Source organism: Sapajus apella, unplaced genomic scaffold (genome assembly GCF_009761245.1).
Source record: "Sapajus apella isolate SASKATOON/1434 unplaced genomic scaffold, GSC_monkey_1.0 scaffold40, whole genome shotgun sequence".
In the NCBI taxonomy this organism is placed as follows: Eukaryota; Metazoa; Chordata; class Mammalia; order Primates; family Cebidae; genus Sapajus; species Sapajus apella.
In genome coordinates, this window is record NW_022436980.1 from 12,515,970 (window position 1) to 12,536,283 (window position 20,314).

The 20,314-nt window shown below is 37.3% G+C and overlaps 1 protein-coding gene across 1 annotated transcript in view; it reads left to right on the plus strand.

The window, feature by feature from the left end:
• The first annotated feature begins 9,919 nt into the window (after positions 1-9,919).
• IFT57 (intraflagellar transport 57) overlaps positions 9,920-20,314 on the plus strand; it is a 59,977-nt gene continuing 49,582 nt past the window's right edge. Inside the window, exons 1-4 of the mRNA XM_032299176.1 lie at positions 9,920-10,369; positions 12,909-13,071; positions 13,889-14,007; positions 18,479-18,569. Coding sequence (XP_032155067.1) covers positions 10,158-10,369; positions 12,909-13,071; positions 13,889-14,007; positions 18,479-18,569 — 585 coding nt within the window. The 5' untranslated portion in view covers positions 9,920-10,157. The remainder of the gene's footprint in view (positions 10,370-12,908; positions 13,072-13,888; positions 14,008-18,478; positions 18,570-20,314) is intronic.

Here is a 20,314-nt window from a genome sequence, read left to right on the forward strand (position 1 = left end):
GTGTAAACATTTCACATTAATAGAGAAAGAATGAGCTGGTAGATGATCAGTCAATTTTGCACAACTCTATAAGGTAAAAGGAAAATCATCAATGACTTCCACATTATACGTAAACTATGGGGAAGATCTGCCCTTCTTTCTTGGGGGTTAGACAATCACAAAGACTACATTCAATTGTCTATTCTTACTCAGAAAGTTGCTATTACAAATCCATACTCTGCCCTGTGGTAGTGGGTAGAAGGGAGAAAAGTCTTTTACAGAGCTTATGAGTATTCCTCTGAAGTCTGTAGTTACAATTAAAAGAAAAAATATATACTGGGCATGTAGATCAAGCAAAAGATCTAATGAAAATTGTAAGTTGTTAGAAAATCATTAAAAATATTTTAGTTTATGCTTTTCATTTAAGACTATTTTTGGGGTGAGTTCTTTAGAATGAAATTAAACACATTCCAATTAGAATTCTTAGTGGATAGACATGTTGCTTCTAGATTCTGGAAATATATGACTATATATAGCAGACCCCTTACTGAAGTTCTTAGCCAAAGAGAGTCAACTTATGCCCCTGTACACCTAGGCAAAATGGTAAACAGCACCAGCCTCCATATGAGACACAAAAGAGAGGAACCATCACCTTTACTCTGAAGTTTGCCTCTCCAGGCAGGATAGCTACTTCAAATATATTGCTTCTCCTACTAATTTCCCTTGCCTAATTCTTCCTAATCCTTCCATGTGCAGGATAAAAACGAGACTCCATAAAGAGGAATACCACAGGCTATGGGGGTGCAGAAGAGAAGAAATCAATTCTGTTTTTTGGAGGGATTAAATGTCTGGAAGCTTTTTGCCAAAACACTCTCTACCCTCTATCATATTATGTTTCAGTTGCCAAGTACATGTGTCTCTGCATTAAAGCATGAGCTATTTGGGCATAGACACCAGGCCCATCTTTGCGTTACCATCCAGAACCTAGTGCCTGACATATTATATGTACTAAAGTGTTTGTTGTAACAAAATAAATAAAGACATACATAAATCTTAGAAAATACTCTCTCCCTCTGTGGTTGCTAAAAGGCCAAATTGCAATCCCTGGATCTATCAGTTTGGTTTTTCATACTCTCACCTTCAGAAAGAAAAGACAAGACTCATTAAAATTTTACTAGATGCAAATGCAAAACGGATTACTTTTTCTATTTAGAAGCAAAGTGTACAGGTGTGGAGTAGGAATTCATCTCCACAAATAGGAAGGAGCTAGGAATAGAAATAAGGCATTTGGACTTAACATTTTATGACAGTGTAATGGTTTGGGCAACCGTTGTGAAAACCTCAAGATAAGGCTCCAATAACTACTTGTGAAACAGGCCATCAGAAAGTCTGGCATACTGTGCATCGAGATTCAGAGTTGTACCATGAAAGTACGATAATTCCACAGGAGGCAACATCTAGCAGATTCTGCTTTTGTTAGGCTCTAGGGAGCTCTATTAAGAGAGCTTTCTCCTATGACATTTATTTTTAACTCTACTCTCTGTGTTAAATCTAATTTTTCCTTAGGGGAAAAATGCTGTCCCAGACTGTAAAATAAATTGAATCTTTTAAAGCTAGCCCTTGAAGAATAAACCAATTTCTATCTAACCTTCAAAACTCTGACAGATCAGATCCATCCTTCTTGTTAGTGCCCAAAATGTATCAAATCAAAGTGTTACTAATATACACAATGCAATGGAACTCTTATCAGGAAACTACGCTGAATGGATCAATATTTGCAGTTACTTATATGCTATTTTTCCTATCTGACAGTTTGCAGGGTTTGTATGTTTAGCAACCTTATTTTATTTTTTAATCTAAGTTTCACTGCTTCAGTACGTAACCCACATAAAGAAATTCAGAAGAGCTGTATTTTAACGTCAACTACTATAGCAAAAACTGCTGGTGCCTGCCCAGATTCCTCTTTTATCAGGCTGATGTACTCACTCTCCAGCTGCTATGAGTATTGGCTGTTCAGTGTTCACAGCTGCATCTTTTTTTTTCCAGAAAATTACCCGTGGCCAGTAAGAGCCACCTCACCCACAGACGTCTGGGAAAGCTCAGAGAGTTTCCAGTGATACAGGGGTATAAAGGCTAGCTTTCTTGCCCGAAAGTGGGCCAATTTCATAGTGCCTTTCATGCCTTAGAGAATATGTCATGGTGTCAGTTACTAACTTCTGTTGAATCTGCTTCCTAAAACCTGTTAACCATGATATTTCAATTGGCACGCATCCTAGTTTAGGACAATCTCTCATCTAATTATTCAAAAAAACCTTCTGAATCAATTTTCACCTTTTTATAGTCCCTGCTGTACATTATTGCCAGAACTCTAAAATGCAAATTTGAATGCCATCTACCCCAGCCCCCACCAGCACACATTGAAGCCCTTAAATAATCATCCTCATTACCTACACAGGGATAGTAAGCTGAAGTCAATTCACACATACCTTTTGTTTTTCCCTGAAGAAAATGACACCACAGAGCCAAAGAACGCCTTGTAATATGCACAATGTAATTGGATGGCATTTGCCTACCTTGAGAGCAAAAGTCAGCTGAAGCAGTTAACTATTAGGTTGCTGCAAAAGTAGTTGCAGTTTAGACAAGGATTTCTTCTACACCTGGCTCAGGAATCTCCCAGTATTAATACATTGGAGGGGGAAATTTCCTAATCTTATATTGGGATAAATAATTCTTTGCTAGGATGAATATATTTTGATCCTGGAACTTTTTGGCATGAAGTACAGTAATGATGAAAGTAAACCCATAGCAGTGATAATTATGTTAAAGAATAATTTGTGCGTGTCTGACATTTAAGTATCTAAAGGTTAATATCTGGGCCTATTAAAGAAACAGACTGATTTGTGACTCCAGTTTGTAACATGTAATTGAATAACTTTGACTTTTGGTTTTACATTGAAAGCTGTGTTTACAAACAGTGTTGGAATACTTAATAGAGCTTATCCACTGAACTATCCCACCTCCCCTCCACCTCTTTTTCTTTTACTTTTAGATTTAGGGAATTTGTCAGTATCTGGAATGGTTTGTCAGGCAATATTAAAGAGAATATAATGAATTTATAAACAAGTAAAACCTCTACAGGAATTTAAATTGTAAACTCCCTCCTAAATAACAAATTCACTACATTTATAAATTGAACAAGCTTTGAATGTCAAATTAAGAAGTTCAGAACAAGGTTTCTCAATTTTGAATTTCAATGCATTCATAAATAAAATATCTTTAATAACTAAAGTGACCCGTGAAATATTTTGTTCAAAAAGGTAACCCTCAAGAGCATTAGAATCTCACATTGACATACAAATCTAGTTTCAGACCCCTGCAAAATTAGAACACACGGCAAAGTTGGGCTGCATTCTTACCTGACACAAACGACCCCTCCTCAAGATGGTGCGCGAATCTTCAGGTTCCTCAGAGGTCTCTCAAACACGTCACTCGTTTACCGTTACGTGCCTGGTCCTTATAAAGGCAATTTCCACTCACGAATTTGGAGCAGCGTTTCTCAATCAAGTTGATTTGCCTCCTCACTCCCCGCCACACACCACCCACCCCCACCCCCACCCCCACCAGGGGCCATTTGGCAATGTCCAAAGACACTTTTAGTTGTTACCATTAGGGGTGGCACTAATGACAACTAGTGAGTAGAGGCCAAGGATGTTGTTAAACATCCTGCAATGCACACAGCAGTCCCCTAACAATGATCCAGCCTGAAATGGAAGTAGTACTTAGGACAAGAAACCCCAATCTAGTCGAACACATCTACCATCCTCCAGAATGGCAGAGCCTTTGCAGTGATCTATCTGTGTATTCTGGGGCTCAATCTTTTGATATTATATGGGTCACAAATACCTTCTTTATTCACTGTTATACAGCCCTATTTTGTATCTGGGTTCTTAAATTTTTATAAGTTTCTCTTTTTAAATCTTTTATTTCTCTTATGAATTCCTTCCCCACATTAAGGTTAAAGAGGGCGCTTTCTTCTACACAAGTTACAAATATTTTACATTTGTCTTCAATCCATCTGTAATTTATGTGATAGTAGTCGACATAATTTTATTTCCATATGGATAGCCCATAGTTTTAACAGCATTTTGTGAATAGCTCATTTTTCTCCACGAGTAGGTAACACTGATTCTGCTGCTTAAAGTTTCCATATGAATGCTTGTCTGCTTTCAGGCTATTTTTTATATATTCTTATATCATTAATTTTATACTTTTATTAGAAACCTTGCTATATGACATATCATAATTCCTTCCTCATAATTTTATAAAATTTATGCTTACGTATGAATTTCAGGATGGCCCTCCTGAAATTATAGTTGAAATTATACTCAATTTATAGGTGGAGCAAATATGCTGATTTTTCTCACTATGAACATTGTTTCCTATTTGAATTTTTCCAAAACTTTCAGTGATGTTGAACAATTTCTCTACAAAGATAATGATACATTTGTTCCTGGGTGCTACGTGTTGCCTATTATGAGGTTTTTGTTTGTTTTTCTATCATCTCCAATAACTTTTTGGGTTTTAAGTGCTTTTAATTCAAAACAGTCAGTAGAATGCTATGCATCCAATAATGTTTTTTAGTTTGGGTCTCATATATGGCAAATTTGCTGAGCTGTCTTAGTAGCTTGTCTGTAGATTCTCTTGGATATTTTACTTGATTAATCACAGCATCTGCAACAGTAACTCCTATTTTGTCTCTGGACACTGGTTCTGATCTATAGAACAGTTTTGAAGAGGTAGTGTCTTCACTGCTTTAAAAGAGATCACTTTTTAAGATTTACATACAAATACGACTTTTTTTTCTTTCTAGATTTTTGGCAGACACTTTTGATGAAGTTGAATGGGGCTTAGAACATGCCACCCCAAAATATGCCGCTGTTGCATACTGATTATTGTGATCTGAAGGCACCTACGATACAGCAGATATATGAAGGGCTCTCTGACCTTCCCCTTTCTACTTAAAAGCAAGTCACAAAATTTTCCCTAAGAAAGAAGACATCCCTGTACCAGGAAAAGACAACATTTTTATGATGGGAGACTGGAAATTAATGCTGAAACAGTCTGCAGAAACAAACCTATTAAAATAATCCTTATCTTCCACTAATTTTACTCATATTTTTCCTATTGACTTCTCTACAATTTGTCAAGCTTAAATTCCTTTTCCTTTGTCTTGTCACTTCCCTGCAAATGTAACATTCTTTCTTTGTCTTTTTTTTTAAAGGCATATAAGCTCTCAGTCCTTTCCGATTACAGGAAATGCTCCCATGTGCATGTAAAAGTATTAAATAAAATTTGTGTGCTTTTTCCCTGTTTACTGACGTTATGTTCATTTAATTCACAGGCCCCAGCTACTGAACCAAAGAGGGCAGAAAAAGTTTTCCCTTCTCTATAGTTTCAAGGAAGATTTATTCAGTTAGCGATTTTCTAAGTTTTTAACAACCTGAATGGCTGGTACTAAGCCATTTATAACACAGCGCAGCTTTGTTCTTTAAGCCTACCCAGTTTGCCTGAAGGACCTGCTCTTCTATTTGAAGATGCAGCTGGAAAGCCTTCCTCATTCTAGAAGCTGCCTCCTTTTCACCCCCAGCCTTGCTGAGCACATTTCAGGGAAATCTATTTGGCTTAAATCAGCTTTGACTGGGATGCTTTTTTTTTTTTTTTTTTTTTTTCTGAGACAGAGTCTAGCTCTGTTGCTCAGGCTGGAGTGTGGTGGCGCCATCTCTGCTCATTGCAACCTCAACCTCCTGGGTTCAAGCAATTCTCCTGCCTCAGCCTCCTGAGTTGCTGGGATTACAGGAACCCACCACCATGCCTGGCTAATTTTTGTATTTTTAGTAGAGACGGGGCGGGGCGGGGGCGGGTTTCACCATGTTAGTCAGGCTGGTTTTGAACTCCTGACCTCAAATGATCTGCCAGCCTTGGCCTCCCAAAGTGCTGGGATTACAGGCACAAGCCATCGTGTCAAGCCTGGAATGCTATTTAGTTTTCAGAGTTTCACAGAAATACCCAAGAGTTTTACCTTTAATTACCTCAGTCTGTAAGACACAAAAGTCAAAGTCAGAAGGCCAGTTATTAATAGTGGTCAATGTCGGCTGGGCGTAGTGGCTCAAGCCTGTAATCCTAGTACTTTGGGAGGCTGAGGAGGGCGGATCACGAGGTCAAGAGATCGAGACCATCCTAGCCAACATGGTGAAACCCCATCTCTACTAAAAATACAAAAAGAAAAAAAATAGCTGATCATGGTGACGTGCACCTGTAGTCCCAGCTACTCAGGAGGCTGAGGCAGGAGAATTGCTTGAACCCGAGAAGCGGAGGTTGCAGTGAGCCGAGATTGTGCCACTGCACTCCAGCCTGGGGCCTGGCAACAGAGTAATACTCTGTCTCAAAAAAAAAAAAAAAAAAAAACCAAAGAAAAAGAAAGTGGTCACTGTAATAAAACCAGGAATGAAATTGAGATTCTTTACAGGAAGAATGACCATGGCTCATTCTCTTCAGGCTCTGACTCCGTAGTCAACAAATAAGCTAGTCCTGCAAAACAAAAACAAAAACAACAAAAAATATGGAATATAAAATAATCCCCAAAGCTTCCAAGTGGCTGAAACAGCTAGAAGAGGATTGGAGTGCATTTACACTCACATGAAGAAAACTATCAAGGAAAAGACGTTTTGATGTGTTACAAACTATTACGGGTAAACAAGGAGTCAGCAAAATCATCCCTGCGCTTTATAAAACAATGACATTCCAGTGTTCCTTCAAACATTTTTTATTGGAGAAACATGCAGCATTGAAGAGTCAGCTTTCTCGTTCTCTTTGTGCCACAATTACTGAAAATACTTTATATTTTTGTTTTTATTTTCTTCTTCACAATTAAAGGGGGGGAAATTATTCTTTATACTGCTTTCAGGCCAGCCTGCATCAGTATTGTACCTGGGAAGGAAATGGCTAAGGCTCTGGGAGTCGTTTTGTTTCCCCCAAGTTAAAATGCATACGTTGTTGGGGGATTTATCAGCCAAAAATCAACGTTTGACTATTTGATACTGTTACGTAACTTCCTGAAAATGTCAGCACATCGTAAGCAAGCAGCATGCCCTGCAAGAATATCTCCCTGAATGTAATAAATTTACTTCCAAATCCGAGAGCTTTTTGAGAGTCATTTACAAAGCCACAGTTGGCTTGTTGGTTAACTTAGGACCCCAAAACATATAGCTAAGCTTTCATTTTTCAGTCTTCTAAAGCCATACCTCTATCTTACACTACTGTGGCTGTTATACAGATATATAACACCCCAGCCCTGCACATGTGGTGTTGATTGGGGGTATGGACATATCAGGGAGAATCACTGTTCCAAAAAGGCAAAAAACCCAGGAAAGATCAATTTGGTAGTGTAGTAACATGAAACCCAATTTTCTCACTCAGCTTTATTAAAAGCAGCTGGCTCGTGACCTGTGTTAGGCAAACAATGTTATTTATTTAAAAAGCAATTTTCAGTGGGCTTCCTGTTCAGGTTATTCTCTAGATAAGTCAGTAATTTTATGTACTTCCTTTAATGAATAGAAACGGTATTTGCCTTTCTGACTTTTCACCTTGATAACCTTAGTAGTGTCAGAAACAAGTTAGCTGTAGACTGATTAAAACGAAAAGTGTGTTCTCATTTTTCTAACAAAAACAGGATATTGTAGATAACATCTCAATTTTCAGTTATCCAAACATGTGGCCCTTCTATAATTTGTAGTGGCAGATACAAGAGATCAGAGAGTCCTTAAAAGTCACGTTGTAAACATGAACACATGTTCAACCTCTTGTATTTTTTTCCAAAAAACTACCAGGCATCTACCACTTACGTCACTTTTTGCAACTGTTAAGAAAATTGCCTGATCAAGGACTTCATGACCAAAACGCCAAAAGCATTGACAACAAAAGCCAAAATAGACAAATGGGACCTAATCAAACTCCACAGCTTCTGCACAGCAAAAGAAACAATCATTAGAGTGAATCGGCAACCAACAGATTGGGAAAAAATTTTTGCAGTTTACCCATCTGACAAAGGGCTGATATCCAAAATTTACAAAGAACTAAAGCAGATTTACAAGAAAAAAACTAACAAACCCATTCAAAAGTGGGCAAAGGATATGAACAGACACTTCTCAAAAGAAGACATACGTGAGGCCAACAAACATATGAAAAAATGCTCATCATCACTGGTCATCAGAGAAATGCAAATCAAAACTACACTGAGATACCATCTCACGCCGGTTAGAATGGCGATCATTAAAAAATCTGGAGACAACAGATGCTGGAGAGGATGTGGAGAAATAGGAACACTTTTGCACTGTTGGTGGGAGTGTAAATTAGTTCAACCATTGTGGAAGACAGTGTGGCGATTCCTCAAGGACCTAGAAATAGAAATTCCATTTGACCCAGCAATCCCATTACTGGGTATATATCCAAAGGATTACAAATCGTTCTACTATAAGGACACGTGTACACGAATGTTCATTGCAGCACTGTTTACAATAGCAAAGACCTGGAACCAACCCAAATGCCCATCGACGATAGACTGGATAGGGAAAATGTGGCACATATACACCATGGAATATTATGCAGCCATCAAAAACGATGAGTTTGGGTCCTTTGTAGGGACATGGATGAACCTGGAAACCATCATTCTCAGCAAACTGACAGAAGACCAGAAGATCAAACACCGCATGTTCTCACTCATAGGCGGGTGTTGAACAATGAGAACACATGGACACAGGGAGGGGAGCACTACACACTGGGGTCAGTTGGGGGGAAATAGGGGAGGGACGGTGGGGGGTGGGAAGCTGGGGAGAGATAGCAAGGGGAGAGATGCCAGATGTAGGTGATGGGGAGGAAGGCAGCGAATCACACTGCCACGTGTGTTCCTATGCAACAATTTTGCATGTTCTTCACATGTACCCCAAAACCTAAAATGCAATAAAATAAATAAATGGGAAAAAAAAAAAGAAAATCAAATAGTCTCAACCCAAAATCTCAAAAAAAAAAAAAAAAAAAAAAAATAGAAAATTGCCTGATACACAAACCTTTTGAAAACTGCAAAGCGGGGCCCTTTCTGTGGTCAGTTATGTCCCCTTTCTTGAATTTTCTAGGTCAGTAACTGTAGAACACAGTAGTAACACCCTGTCTTCAGCCACACTTCAGGGCACGGAAATTTAGAGCTTTAGGGCAGGGAAATTCCTTTTAAGACCATCTCTATTCTGTTGGATTTAGCGAGGTACCCCAAAACTTTATACTACATTAATGGGTTTGAAGCAGATTAAGCAGAAGGATGGAAGCTTAGTGTTCTTGTTTTTGAAGTAAAACAAATCCTTCCAAACCGCTCCTTTGTTCGTTGTCTTTTTCCTCGTCCTTCCAAGCACTTTCATAGCGCTGGAGTAACATAATAGCCAGGCAATGTCATACAGTACTTCAAGCTTTATAATACACTGTTAGGCACAGCACTGCCTAGTGAGAAAAAAAGTTAAAAAAATAAAGAACGAGAGAAACCTCTTGCTGGAAAGTTCCTGCAGTGAAAGTCAACCCTGTGGTATCGGCTGTCTTTACAACTATGAAAAACTTTTCAATTCTGAGAAAATAAAGGTATCAGTGGGCCAGTCCAGCCTTCTAAACTGCCCGCCTTCTTCTCCCTTTAATCGTTTTAACAGCTACCAGTTGACCTAGATGCCCGCTTAGCTGCCTTTAGCAACCACCAGGTCCAACACACCTCACGCCAGTGCGGTAACCAGGCAAGCAGAGCAGAAAGGAAAACAGCCCCTCCTCTGTCTTCCACCCTCTGTCTTCCAAAGGCCGAGGGAGGAGATGCAGCTGGGAGTGTGGCGCAAACGCCCCGCCTCCACGAGGGGCGGGGCTGCTTCCCAGCCACCTTTCCTCCCGCAGAGGAGGGGCAAGAAGCGGGTCACAGGTGACGTCATTCCGGAAAGCCACCCTGATTGGAGGGAAGGAGGCGGAGTCCAGTTTCCCTGGTGACGGGTTGTCCGGTGGTCGCCTGGTAACCCGTCTTGGCTGTACTGGTGGCAGCAGGGCGCTGGCGTAGTCCAGAGGTCTGGGGCCCGATCCCGCGCTGGACTCTCCGTCCTGCGATGACTGCTGCCCTGGCCGTCGTCACGACATCGGGTTTGGAAGATGGGGTGCCTAGGTCGCGTGGCGAAGGGGCCGGGGAAGTGGTCGTGGAGCGGGGGCCCGGCGCGGCCTACCACATGTTCGTGGTGATGGAGGACTTGGTGGAGAAACTGAAGCTGCTCCGCTTCGAGGAGGAGTTCCTCCGGAAGAGCAACCTGAAGGCCCCATCCAGGTGGGTACCCGCGTTCGCGATCGCCTGAGTGCCTCCTGCTGGGAGCCAATTCCGTGAGCGCGGGTTAGCAATTCCGTGCCTCAGTCTTCCTAGCCGGGGGAGGGTACTTCACCGCAAACTCCGGGGAGGGTCGTGGAGCTCACGCAGCCCTGACTTGGTATTTTTTATAGAGAAAATAAATAAGTTTGGGAACGGCAGAAAGGATTGGAAGACAGCTTACCTGTTTTTTAAACACACACGCATTACCACAAAACACAAACTGTATTTTCTGATTATAAAGGTAATGCAAATACTCATTGTAGAAAACTCAGAAAAACACAAGAAAATGTGTAGAAAAATTATAAAACCGCCCAAGATCTCGTCTCCAGAGAGGAATGCCATTATCATTTAAGGCTTTTATTCTAGTTTGGGTTTGTTGTTATTGTTGTTTAAGACCCTTTTCCTACAACTGCGGACCGTGGGTACTTAGGACCCTGTTAAGGAGCACTTTAAATGCGGTTAGTAAACTTGTTGACTACTTGCTATGGTTTAGAAGACTTCTGCCTTTGCAATAACCATACTCTCAGAAACTGAAAAGTGGAAAAGACAAATGACAACTAATGAATTGTCCCGTATCATAGAAACTAAAGTTCTACCCTTGTTCCGGCCGGGGCAAAGTCCAACATATCCTGAAAGCGATGCCATTACTTGCTGAGGGTAGTGGTCAGCTAGGACCTTCTCCTCAAATCACTGTAGCTTAGCAATAGTCAGATAAATCAGCTTTATAGCCTTTTCTTCACTTATTACTTACATTTGTTTATTCCATAAAAGGCAATCAATATTAAGAATCTATAGCACTTAATGTCTACAGCCAGGCTCAAATAATTTCCCTTGACAGTTTTAGTTTCATTCCACTACTCTCTTACAATAACTTGAATTGAAAGATATGTAGGCTTTATGTAAACTTTTCATATTAAATTAGTCCATGGTAGGAGAAAAGATAGAGGAAAAAGTAGCGTTGCTTGACCCATGTTAGAAAAAGGTAGTCTTGGGATTATTACTGAAAGTGAACTGATCAGGATAATATAGACAACCAACATTTCCTATGTTAATAAAAAGGCATTTTTTTCCAAGTATATTTTTCAAATGAAAAGAAAATGGCCTTCAGGTTCTGTTGATGTCATCTCTTGCACTGTGTCCCCAGGGGTTCAGCTGGATACTTTGAATCAAGGATTTGTGTGGAGACATCCTAGTCCATTAGTTCTCGAAGTGTGATCATCAAACCAACAGCATCAGCATCAGCATCACCTGGGAACTTAGTAGAAATGAAATTCTTCTTTTCTCCCAGGTCTACCTTTTCAGTAATTATAGGAGTGGGGGGCTAGCAGTCTGTTTCAGTAAGCCTTCCAGATGATTCTGATGGATACTAATGTTTGAGAACCACTGTCCTAGGCTTACAGTATCTATTGGTGTTCCTTCCTCTGTCCTAGGGGAGTTATCTGCCGGTAAGGAAAAGATGACTTTTTGATGGATGGGTGCTTTGAAAGGGTAGTGAGCATATACCTGGAAGGACTTCATGGCCTTTTTCCTTTCCAGCATTCTTTTATCTTCCAGAATATTTATACTGCAGGAAAAAGTTTGGGAAACATGAAGGAGTACATAACTTTCTTATGACAATGGTTATAATAGTTGTAAATACACTGTAAACATAATAATGGTAGCTGCACATGAACAAGAAGAATAAGATCTTTGATTAAACTGACTTAAATGTTGTTGCTAGTGAGTCTTATTCCTATAATGTTTTGGTATAAATCATACTGATTCTCATAGAACTGTGTTTAGTAAACCAGGGGATTAAGCAGGAGCCTACAGATGTTTGTTACACTGGTGATGTGACATTCACAGGTTCTTAATCCTGACTACACCTTATGAACATGTAGGAAGCTTTTGAAATATACCTGAAATATACCTCATACTGGGTCTACATTCACAGATGTTCTGATTTAATTCATTCATGAGGGAAGGAGCAATGTATGGCCAAGTACCAGTATTTTTATGAGCTCCTCAGGTGATTGAATATGCAGCCAAGATAAAAACAAATGAATACCATGGTAATAGGTTGGAAATGGTAAACATGCATAATAAGTAATCTTTGAGATCTTTTTCAAACTGAGATTCTTCTAAGTTACCATTTTCATTCATAAGGTACTCACATATTATTCCTAACACTTAAATCTTTTTGGCAAAAATTCTACGTACTCTGTGTTCTAACATGCACTACATGTCCTGGGTGTAAGGTCTTTGATCTAATATTTTGGATACAGTAGTAATGGCCCTAATCCTGCTGATTTAACAACTTTAATGTGAGTGCTGTGGATTACTGGAAACTTCAAAGGGTGAATTCTCAAGGTCTTTTGATTTGACAGCCATGTTGGGGAAAGAAAGGTTGTTGGGCAATTGTGAATTTGGCCCTGTTAGTTATTATAGATTTATTTGCATTATTTAGAGATTTATTTGCATTATTTCACATCCACTCCCATTCCTCCTTGTTTTGAAGCAGACACTATTTTGCACTCCCTACCAACCCTGGCGAACAGTTCTACATGTTTTGTACTCTTGCTGCCTGGCTGATTAATAAAGCAGGACATCCCTTTGAACAGCCTCAAGAATATGATGACCCTAATGCAACAATATCTAACATACTTTCCGAGCTTCGGTCATTTGTAAGTGTAAACGACCATTCTTTCTCCATATTCTCAAGTTATGAATTTTAATATTGGTAATTTAATAAAAAATGCTAGCCATTTGATGACTTCTCTGTAAATATAATTATGTATGAGTTCATTTTGAGGTAAAGCCTCAAAATAGTTGATGTTATAACATTAATGTCACTTCTGAAAACGTTCAGTGTATACTCTTTATTAGCCCAAAGTAGTATTTTTTAAAAAAAATCTTGATGTGTCTGAGAGGTAGACTTTTGGGTGGTTAATTCTTGATCTAAAAAATGATAATTAAACCCTATAAAGTCAAAACACTTTCTATTCTGAAAGGGAACTTGGACTTAACACCGTGATAGCAGTACTTTTTCATTTCTGACTTTTCCTGGGTAGGCAGTAAGATATTTTTGGCACAAATCTTACTAATTTTTGACAAGCGAATCATTCTGTCCTTAAACATAGTTGTTTAAATGGTTTTACTGGTTTCATTTTCCCTCTAATAAGATCAATAATTAGACTAGAAAACACTAGAACTTATTCCTCCTAACTGTAACTTTGTACTCACCCACATCAATGTGCTATGATGCTATGATGTTATTACCTTTTAATTTCATACCTTTAACAATAAAAGTATTTCCAGTACTTTTATGTATCAATGGATTACAAAGACTTAAAATGGATTTCTAAGAAACAATGTAATTACAGTTATTGTAAATCTTTGAAAGAAAAGTGATGCATCTGTTCAGCAGTTCTTTGCTTAAAATATTTTGATATTTGGAGTATAACTAACAAATAACACCCTGTTTTATCTTTTGTTTTTCAGGGAAGAACTGCAGATTTTCCTCCTTCAAAATTAAAGACAGGTTGTGGGGAACATGTATGCTATGTTCTTGACTGCTTAGCTGAAGAAGCATTGAAATATATTGGTTTCACCTGGAAAAGGTAAAAATAACCCAACCTGATAATAGTAATTTTATGTGCATAGAATTTTCCTCTGAGGGTGCAGAGCTGTTCAATTAAACATAAAATAATTATTTCTTTTTGACTATTCTAAATTGAAAATGCCACAGATAATTAAGAAAAGCCAGTATAGACAAAATTAGAATGTCTGATGTCTCGCAAATTAATTCTGAAGTAAGGCGTTACATATTATTTTGCCTCTTCCCTATTCAAATATGTAATTATTGAAGGTTTAACTGTGACTATATATCTTTGTAAATTCTGTTATTTTTAAAAGTCTCTTGTACATATATTTATATACATAAACACAGTATATACACGGAGGGAGCTGATAGCTACAGATTTAAGGAAAAATGGAAATTAATATAGTACTTTAAGTGGGATTTTCTCCTTACAGTTACTGGGCAGGAATAATGAAGAAACTACCTGACCCTCTCCTAGACATTGTTCATTGCTTTTGTGTCCAACTTGACAGTGCTTTATTTCTCTTATTATATTGCATTTATCCTATGGTATTAAAATTGTTATTTCTTTACTGTTCTGACATTCTTGCTAGAAATTATGAAATCTTTGCAAGTACTCTGGAAGTTAGCATAATGTGTGGTGTATCTTAGATGTTTAATAGATACTGAGCACATAGATGAAACAGAACATTTGAAAACTCAATTTAAAGAGATTATAATTAGAAAATATAAATTTTATGCTCTGCAGTTTGGGATTATTAATAGGTTAGAATGTAGAAGGCGCTATTCAGGTAAAATGTGAGTAAGCAGTGTTTTTTTAATCAGAACTAACTTCTGTAGAAAGATATATATATATTATTTTCTGTTAACATTTTAATGTATATTCAGTTATATTCTTTTAGATACAATCTCCCTATTAAGTTTCTTTAATAACTTCCTTGAATTAGGTTATTGGGATGAGCCATATGAAATTACTCATATTCATCTATTTTTAAATTAAAACATGGCAATTTCATATGCTTCAATCCAAACATTCAAGAGAAGATAGGTTATGAGATGTGCTGCTGTATTTACTATTTTCAAAAATTACTAAATCCATATCCCAATATATTCTAAGTTCGCCGGAAGCTATTGTATGATATCTCAACCACTAGTCTACTTTGCACTTCCTTTGTTTCTTGACACATCTTATTCCTGGCTTATGTATTGTAATTTGGATAATTTATTTTTTAGTTTTGTTTTTGACACATAATAACTGCAAATTTTGGGGTACAGTGTGATGTTTCAATACATGTATACAATATACAATGATCAAGTTAGTGAAATTAACATGTCCATCATGTCAAACGTTTATCATTTGTTTGTGGTGAGACCATTCCAAATCTCTTTGAGCTATTTTCAAATATATAATATATTATTGTTAACTAATATATAATATTGTTAACTGTAGTCACCCTGCTGTGCATTGAACACTAGAACTTATTCCTCCTAACTGTAACTTTGTACTCACCCACTTTGACCACTGCTCCCCATTCTCCTTTCCCCTACCCTTCCCAGCTTATGATAACCACTATTATACTCTCCACTTCTGTGATATTTGTATTTCTGTGCCTGGCTTATTTCATTTGACCTAATGTCCTCCAGGCTTATGCGGGTCGCTACAAATGATAGAATTTCATTCTCCTTTATGAATAGTATTCCACTATGTAAATATACCACATTTTCTTTCTCCATTCAACCTTTGATGGACACTTAGGTTGGATTCCATATCTTGAGTATTGTGAATAGTGCTGCAGTAAACATGGGAGTGCAGACATCTCTAACATACTGATTTCTTTTTTTTTTTTTTTTTTGGATATATAATCAGTACTAGGATTGCTGGATCATAGAGTAGTTCTATTTTTAGTGTTTTGAGGAACCTCCACAGTGTTCTCCATAGTGGCTGTACTAATAATATACATACCCACCAATAGTGTACAAGGGTTCCCGTTTCTCCATATCCTCACCAGCTTTTCTTATTTGTGGGGGCGAGGGGTTGAGTAATAGCCATTCTAACTGGGGTGAGATGGTATCTCATTGTGGTTTTGATTTGCATTTCCCTGATGATGTTGGGCATTTTTGCATATATCTGTTGGCTATTTTTATGCAAGTTTTGAGAAATGTCTATTAAGATTTTGTGCCCATTTAAAAAATTGGAGTAGTTAGTTTTTTGTTGTTGTTTTGCTGCTGAGTTGCTTGAGTTAATTATACATACTGGGTGTTAACTTATCAGATGGGTGGTTTGCAGATATTTTTCCCCATTCTGTGGGTTGTCTCTTCACTCTTGATTGTTTCCTTAAGTTTGATGTAATCGTGTTTGTCTATTTTTGCTTATGTTGCCTGTGCTTTTGAGGTCTTACCCAGCAAATTCTTATCCAGACAAGGTCATGAAGTGTTTTTCCCCACATTTCCTCTAGCATTTTCAGTTTCAGATTGTGTATTTAAGTCTTTAATCCCTTTTGAGTTGGTTTTTGTAAGTGGTTAGAGGTAGGGGTCTAGTTTCATTCTTTTGCATGTGAATATCCAGTTTTCCCAGCACCATTTCTTTTTCTTTTTTTGTTTTTTAGCACCATTTTTTGAAGAGTCTATGATTTAGATAACTCATGAGGATTGTGTATAAATGAGGACTAAAAGAAGGGAGCTGAAAAGTAATCAACATTAGAGAATATATCAGCTATATAACGTGTAAATGAGAGACGTGACATATAGCTGAATTTTTCATATATCTAAATATGTCAAAATGAATTCTAGAAGAATATTGCTTTTGAGATATTTTCTAATTCTAATAAATGAAAAATTAGGAAATTTATTATTTAAGATGATTGATTTGGTTTACAATACTTTGCATAATAGTAAATGTGGATTTTTGTATTTTGTTATCATGATTGAGGCACGGATTTTTGATTTTAAGACAGGGTCTTACTCTGTTGCCCAGGCAGGAGTGCAGTGGTATGATCATGGCTCACTGTAATCTCTGCCTGCCGAGCTCAAGCCATCCTCCCACTGCAGCCTCCCACATAGCTGGGACTCCAGGTGCGTACCACCACTCCCAACTAATTCTTCATTTTTTTGTCAAGATGGGGTTTTGCCATGTTGACCAGGCTGGTCTCAAACTCCTGATCTCAGGCAATCCGCCTACCTCGGCCTCCTAAAGTGTTGTGATTACAGGCGTGAGCCATCACACCCAGCCAGGTACTAGTAGTTAATATAAGCTCTCTCTCTAGCTTTGTTACTGGAGAAAAAAGGAAAAAATAAAATAAGTTTTCACAAATAAGCCCAAATACATTTGAATACTTTTATTATAGAAAATGTGTCATTAATCTTGATGAAGAAATGATTTTTCAATGCTCAATGTTAGGACCACTAATTAGATTTTGGAAATAAGAAGAAAGCTGGAAACCTTCTTATTACCTATGTTAAAATAAACTTCAGATTGATCAGAGATATAAATATGAAAAGTAAAACTGTAGAAGTATTAAAAGACTAGAGGAGTACAGGGGTTGTGGTATGACAGAAAGCCTCAAATATATGATGTTAAAGCTAGGGTCTGTGCAAGAAAAGTTTACCAAGTTCATCTAATAAGAACTATAACAATCTTCAATAGCCAAGGTTATAAGTAATACTCTAGGGTAACTATTTTTGAGAGGCTAGGCAAAACATTAATTTTCTTAATATACAAAAAGCCAAAAAGTAACGGGTATTAATAGACACTTCACCAAAAAAGATGTGAAAATAACCAATTAAAATATGAAAAGATGTTTAATCACTTTCATGCCAAAGAAATGCAGTTAAAACAAGAGTGAGATTTTATTTAGTTGATTAGCTAAGATTAAAATTTGTGTTATACATCATATAATGATATATATGGTGAATATATGGAAATGGAGTCACTCTCCTTCACTGTTGTTGGCAGTCTAAATTAGGGTAACATTTTGAAAGCCAATTTTGGCAGTATATAGCAAAACAATAATATGTAGAAAGTTGTTTACCCAGCCAGTTCACATGAACAAATTTATTCTAAATGGTATATATAATGATAAATGTACAAAAATGATCTTTGCAACATTGTCTAGCAAAATACCTAGAAACCTCCATGTTTAGTCATAGGCTGCCAATTACATTAATTATGGTACTGATTGTTCAATGAAATACAGTGTAAGCATGTAAAAAATGAGAAATACATACGTATTTAAATATGGTGTATTGGTGAGAAGCATTACGTGGGCTAACACCATGCATAGTATCAACTCATTTTTTTGTAAATTTGGAGATAAATACTTTTCCTTTTTACATAGAAAGTTTTAGGGAAAATGCATGAAATATTCAACAGTGATTATGGAAAAGGAGTGAAAAAGGACAAAACCTGGCACACAGAGGAGATATTTGCATTATGCTTTTTTGTCTTACTAAATATTAAAATTCTCATCTCATGTTTAACCTTATTATTTTAGGCCAGTATACCCAGTAGAAGAATTAGAAGAAGAAAGTGTTGCAGAAGATGATGCAGAATTAACATTAAATAAAGTGGATGAAGAATTTGTGGTATGTGTGTAGCTGAACTTTCTGTTCATTTTCACCTTTAGGCCCCTTTCCATTCTCTTAATTTCCCCCAGACTTCCATTATCAGGAATGTATTTTATGTCATTGTTTCTAAAAATGAAAAGCTTTTAAATACAGTACTAAGTATTGTCATTTAGACCTTTAGTTAAGTTAATGTTTGTATTCTCTAATGATTGAGGTCTGAATTTTAGCAGAGATTCTTAAACTGTTCATGGAAATATATACCATTGGTTATATGAGTAAATACTGTATTAACAACCAGTCATGATCTTAAATAGACTGTGACTAATAAAGAGTTTTAAACAGAACAATATAATTGAGGATTCTTACATTCTGCTTTATATGAATATTGTTCATTTCTAAGGAATTCCTTTATTCATCTGCAATTAGGATAAGTAGGAATTTTTTTAAATGCTTTTAAATAATCAACATTATTTAAGTTGTTTGGCAGAATCTGGACCTTTTTACATGCTTCACATATCATCCATAGTGTGAATCTACAGATGACAGAGACAAAAGAACTTTTTCTCAAGATAATTCTCAGAACTAGAATTAGATTGACCCTGGTATTTTAGGAAGTGTACCTGTGATCTGAAGCAGAAATGGTGGGGGAAAGAAACCAACTTTATAGTATACAGCTGACCCTTGAACAATGTGGGGGTTAGGGGTCATTGGCCCCGACACAGTTGAAAATCCACAGTCTGGGTGCAATGGCTCATACCTGCAGTCCCAGCACTTTGGGAGGCTGAGTTGGGTGGATCACCTAAGGCTGGGAGTTCTAGACAAGCCTGACCAACATGGAGAAACCCCATCTCTACTAAATATACAAAAAAAATTAGCTGGGCATGGTGGCACATGCCCGTAATCACAGCTACTCAGGAGGCTGAGGCAGGAGAATTGCTTCAACCTGGGAGGCAGAGGTTGCAGTGAGCTGAGATCATGCCATTGCACTCCAGCGTGGGCAGCAAGAGTGAAATTCTGTCTCAAAAAAAAAAAAAAAAAGAAAAGAAAATTCATGTATAACTTTGGACTCCCAAAAACTTTACTAATAGCCTACTCTTGACTTGAAGTCTTACCAGTAATGTAAATAGTAAACACATATTTTGTAAAGTTCTATGTATTATATACTGTATTCTAACACTAAGCTAGAGAAAAGAAAATGTTACTAAGTAAGTCATAAGGGAGAGAAAATGTATATACTATTAAGTGGAAGTGGAGAATCATAAAAGTATCTTGCCTGTCTTCCTATTGAGTCACCTAAGGAAGAAGAGCAAGAGGTTAGGTTGGTCTTGCTGTCTCAAGGGTGGCAGAAGTGAAAGAAATTTGTGTTTTAGTGGACCCATGCAGTTCAAACCCTTGTTGTTCAAGGATCAACTATATTTTGCTGTCATAAACCAATTAAAATTTTAGATGATTTTTTAAATCAATAGAAAATTAGTTTAAAATAAGTTATTAAGTAATTGAAGTTTAGCATTTAGGTTAATATAGCATTTAAGTTAGTATATGCTATAGAGGTTTTAATCACTGCATAATTTTAATAGCAAGTACTGAAAAATAACCATTAAATAGATTAGATGCTATCTGAATAGAAAATTATATAGCCATTTATATTAGTCCATTTTGTGTTGCTGTAAAGGAATGCTTGAGATGCTGGGTAAGTTATAAAGAAAAGAAGTTTATTTTGGCTCACAGTTTTGCAGACCATACAAGAAGTGTAGCAATGGCAT